The sequence below is a fragment of the Eimeria tenella genome, genomic scaffold, assembly GCF_000499545.2.
Source record: "Eimeria tenella Houghton genomic scaffold, Eth_scaff72, whole genome shotgun sequence".
Taxonomy (NCBI): domain Eukaryota; phylum Apicomplexa; class Conoidasida; order Eucoccidiorida; family Eimeriidae; genus Eimeria; species Eimeria tenella.
The window spans coordinates 167,380-172,203 of NW_013543442.1; the positions used below are offsets into that span (position 1 = coordinate 167,380).

The 4,824-nt window shown below is 54.0% G+C and overlaps 2 protein-coding genes across 2 annotated transcripts in view; one reads left to right on the forward strand and one right to left on the reverse strand.

The window, feature by feature from the left end:
- Positions 1-668, forward strand: part of ETH_00032060 (kringle domain-containing protein, putative) — a gene marked incomplete at both ends in the record, with an annotated part of 13,066 nt that extends 12,398 nt beyond the window's left edge. The window contains 2 exons of the mRNA XM_013378074.1: positions 10-473; positions 578-668. Of these exons, the coding sequence (XP_013233528.1) occupies positions 10-473; positions 578-668 (555 nt within the window). The remainder of the gene's footprint in view (positions 1-9; positions 474-577) is intronic.
- A 516-nt stretch (positions 669-1,184) lies between these two features.
- On the reverse strand, positions 1,185-4,771 carry ETH_00032065 (uncharacterized protein; the record flags this gene model as incomplete). Its single annotated transcript, XM_013378075.1, has 3 exons — positions 1,185-1,628; positions 3,831-4,281; positions 4,590-4,771. 3 exons carry the CDS (start codon positions 4,769-4,771, stop codon positions 1,185-1,187), a joined length of 1,077 nt encoding a protein of 358 aa, XP_013233529.1.
- Positions 4,772-4,824: the final 53 nt, after the last annotated feature.

Genomic DNA, 4,824 nt, shown 5'->3' on the forward strand with positions numbered 1-4,824 from the left:
GGCCCCCAGGCGGGCCCCCAGGGGGGGCCCCAAGGGGGGCCCCAGGGGGGGCCCCAGGGGGGGCCAGGGGCGGCACCGGGGGAGGGACAGGCGGGAGGCGTGGGGGGGGCCCCCCGGGGGGGGGCCCCCGTGGGGGTCCCCGAAATTGCTGCTCTGGGGTTTACGCCGAAGGCCCTTGCAGGTATTAAGGAGAAAATAAACTGTCTCCTTAGAGAGCAGGAGAGACTAAAGGAGACACTTCACAGACTCAAAACTAACCCCGACAGTTATGAGGGGGAAGAGCTGCAGCTGGAGTGGATGGAGGAGACACACGCCACGAGCAGAAGCAGCGGCAGCAGCAGCAGCAGCAGCAGCAGCAGCAGGAGGCGGACGCGCGCGGAGACCGAGGAGGAGACACCCAAGGAGACAGAGGAGACAGAGACACCCCAGCTCCAGAGACACTCCAGCAGCAGACCCTCAGTTGGCGAATTCAGGTGAGACATTCAACTGCTGCTGCTGCTCGTTTTGCTGCTGCTGCTGTTGTTCCCTTCGCTGCAGCAGCAGCTGCTGCTGCTGCTGCTCGGTGTTTGTGCTGCAGCAACAGCTCTTCAGACGAAGAAGCACAAGGCAAACCAATAACTCTTTTGGGGGCAGACGCGGAGGCTTGGATAGAAGGGGACTGGGACTAAACCCTAAACCCTAAACCCTAGGCTTAGGGTTGCTGTTAGATGTGCGCTCCCGCCACTAGGCAGCGCGCCTTGGTCTTACAAGGACTCATTTCCGAAAGCCTCCAAACCCTAAACCCTAAACCCTAGCAGGGTGTGTGTCTGCCCGCCCGTGGTAGACTTTGCTGCTGCTACTGCTGCTGCTGCTGCTGCTGCCGGAACTGTCTCTGCCAAGTGCTGCGGCTGGGCACCTGTGCCTCCTCGAGGGTTTAGGCTCATCTAGGGTTTAGGGTTTAGGGTTTGCGCTGCTGCTGCTGCTGCTGTGCGTCTCTTCTTGGGGCTGTCTCGGGCGCCCCTCGGAAAGGAGATAAAAAGGTTTGGAAAAATAAATTTGAATTAAATAAATGAGTTTGAATAAATGAATTTTAATTGAATAAATGAATTTAAATTGAATAAATAAGTTGAAATTGAAATAAATAAATTCGAAATTAAATAAAGAGCAAGAGACCTACGGCTGCTGCGCTGTCTCCTTTCGAGGGCTCAGCGGCTGCCTGCAGCTTCCTCGGCCTCTGCTGCTGCTGCTGCTGCTTCTTCGCCCTGCGGGCCAGCAGCAGCAGCAGCAGCAGTTGCTGCTGCTGCTGCAGCAGGGGGCTCGGCTGCTGTTGCTGCAGAGTCGGGCGAGGCGTTCGGCGACGGCGCTGCTGCTGCAGCAGCAGCAGCAGCAGCAGCAGTGTCTGCAGCAGCGGCGTCCGCAGCAGCAGCAGCAGGCGCGGGAGACCGCGCGTCCTGCGGCGCAGCCCCCCCCCCTGCTGCTGCTGCTGCTGCTGCTGCTGCAGCAGAGTCCCCGCAGCTGCAAATGCTCGTGGAATGCCAAGAAGCAACCACGAGGGCCCCCACTACAAAAGAGGGTACTAAAACTGCAACTAAAATTTTCCAAGTTTGGAAGTCCGCCTTTCCGGGGGGCCCCTCCTCCGCCGCCGCCCCCTGAGCAAAAGCATGCACTTGCGCATGCATGCATGCATGCATGCGGGCTGCATGCGCGCATGCAGCCCCGAAATGCATGCAGCCACTGGCGCATGCATGCGTGCATGCAGCTCCAAAACGCATGCGAATGCAAAAGAAAGCCACAACATGCATGCAAGCAGCGGCGAACGCATGCAAACGTGCAGACAGCCCCAAAACGCATGCACGCAACAGCAGCAAACCCATGCAGGCAGCAACAGCAAATGCATGCAGGCAGCAGCAGCAAACGCATGCAGGCAGCAACAGCAAACGCATGCAAAGACTCCGAAAAGAGACACAAGGAGACACAGAAGCAGCAGAAGGAGACAACAACAGAAAGAGACAAGGAGACAAGCAGCAAAGGGGCCAAAAGGACACTCCGGAGGAGAGCAGCAGCAGCAGCAGCAGCAGCAGCCGCAAAAAGGGAAAGCCGCAGCGAAGGAAACAGGAGACAGCCGGAGACAATTCGGAGACACTCCGAGACGAATGGAGACAGTCAAATATCACTAAAAGAAGTGGAAACAGTTGGAGACAGTCGAAAGAATTAAACAGTTGGAGACAATTAAAAGAATTTAAAATAGTTGGAGACAATTGAAGAGATTTGGAGACAGTTGGAGACAATCAAGGAGATTTGGAGACAGTTAAAAGAATTAAAAACAGTTGGAGACAATTAAAGAAACTTGGAGACAACTGAAAGAATTAAAGGCAGTTGGAGACAATTAAAAGGATTTGGAGACAGTTGGAGACAGTTGAAAGAATTGGAAATTGTTTCTGGAGACACTTGGAAAGAGTTGAAGAGAAGTGAAGAGATTTGGAGACAGTCGGAGACAACAGGAGACGCCTGGAGATAATTAAAAATAATTAAAAACAATTAAAAACAATTAAAAACATTTAAGGACAACTGAAGATAATTAAAGAGAATTAAAGGAAATTAAATACAATTAAATACAGTTAAAGACAATTAGAGACACTTGTAGACAAGTGGAGACAACTAGAGACAATTCGAGACAATTCGAGACAATTCGAGACAATTAGAAACAATTAGAGACAATTAGAGACACTACTAAAGCCACTGTTAAAGACAATATTAAAGGCAATTAAAGTAGAGACAATAAAAGACAATAAGAGACAATTAAAAATAATAAGAGACAATTAAAGACAAAAAGAGACAATTAGGGACAGTCAGAGACAATCGAAAAACACACGGAGACATTTGGAGACACTAAACCCTACAAACAATTAGACGCACCCAAAGGCACTCGGAGATATTTGGAGACACCCAGAGATATTTAGAGACACATAAGGACACTTTGAAACATTTAGAGACACTTAAAGACATTTAGAGATATTTAGAGACACTGAAAGATAGCTACAGACACTTACTGGCACTTGGAGACACTTACAGACATTTGGAGACACTTAGAAACGCTTGGAGACACTTAGGGACACTTGAAGACACTTGGGGACACTTAAAGAGACACTTAAGGAGACTCGGAGGCGCTTAAAGACAGACAGAGACACCTAGAGGCGTTTGGAGACGTTTAGAGACACTTGGAGACACTTGAAGACACTTGGAGACAGCGAGAGACACTTGGAGACACCACGAGACAGCTCGAGACTGTTGGCGAGACTCAGAGGCTCGGAGACAGTTCTTAGCGCTGTCTCCAAGCTGCCAAGAGCCGGAGTCTCTGGAGATAGCAAAGGAGACAGAAAGGAGGCAGAAAGGAGACAGCCAAAGAGAGACACCAAAGGAGACAGAAAGGAGACAGAAAGGAGACAGAGGGGAGACAGAAAGGAGACAGAAGGGAGACAGAAAGGAGACAGCAAAGGAGCCAACAAAGGGGACGGAAAGGAGACAGCAAAGGTGCCAGCGAAGGAGACAGCCAAAGAGACACAGCAAAGGGGACACCAAAAGAGAGCCAAAGAGAGACAGCAAAGGAGACAGGGAAGGAGACAGAAAGATGCCAACAAAGGAGCCAGAAAGGAGCCAGCAAAAGAGAAAGCAAAGGAGCCAGAAAGAGACAAAAGGAGACAAAAGGAGACAGGAGGAGACAGGAGGAGACAAAAGGAGACAGAAGAGAACAAAAGGAGACAGGAGGAGACAGGAGGAGACAGGAGGAGACAAAAGGAGACAGAAGAGAACAAAAGGAGACAGGAGGAGACAGAAGGAGACAGGGCGCGGACCTTGTTGGGAGTCTCCTCGGGCTGCTGCTGGGTCTGGCAAAGGACGACGCGGGCGGGGCCCCACACGTGGCGGTGCTGGTCTCCAATGCGCTGGTTGATGAGCAGCGCAGCAGCAGCAGCAGAGTAGGGCTCTGTCTCCTTGTGTTCGCTGAGAAAAAGGGGACTCAAGAAGTAGGCGGGGGGGTAGCGGCCGCGCGGAGACACCAACGGAGACAGTGTCTCCTTGTGGGGCCGCTGCACGGCCAGCTCGTGCACGCCGCGGATCGCGATGTGCACCAAAATGCGACTGTCTCCTAACTGCAGCTCTGCTGCGCGCCGCTGCTGCAGCGAAAGCCCCACTCCGAACTCCCGCGTCTTCAGCAGCGTTGCTGCGCCTGTCCCCGAGGAGACTCTTCGACAAGTCCCCTGCAGGATCACGCGGCTCGCGTCCATGTACTTCCGCGTCGGGAACCTGCCGCACGCACGCAGCCGCACGCAACTGCATGCACAACGCATGCAGCGCGCATGCAGCAGCGCGCATGCAGCAGCCCGCATGCATGCAGCGCGCATGCAGCGCGCATGCAGCGCGCATGCAGCGCGCGTGCACACGCCCGCCAGGGGCTTCCGCGCAGGTGCTGACGAAGCAAATGGCTTGCAGCCCGACGCGCAGCTGCCCCGTCAACGCGTGCATGCATGCATGCACCCTGCGTGCATGCGCGCATGCATGCGCGCATGCATGCGCGCATGCATGCATGCAGGGTGCATGCGTGGAGTTCTCACGGCATTTCTCCGCTGGAGGCGTTGAGGATGATCGAGTCGTGGGGACTGTAGTCGTCCTGCGGGAAGTAGGAGCTGCTCGCAGCTGTCTCCTTGTCTCCTTCTGCAGCAATCAGCTGCACTATTTGCTGCGGGAAGCTGCGGATGTCGAGGGCCGAACCTTCTATGGACATTTCAATCAGCATTTGCACGTCCCGGTCGTGCAGGGGGCCCCCGGGGCCCCCGGGGGGCCCCCCGC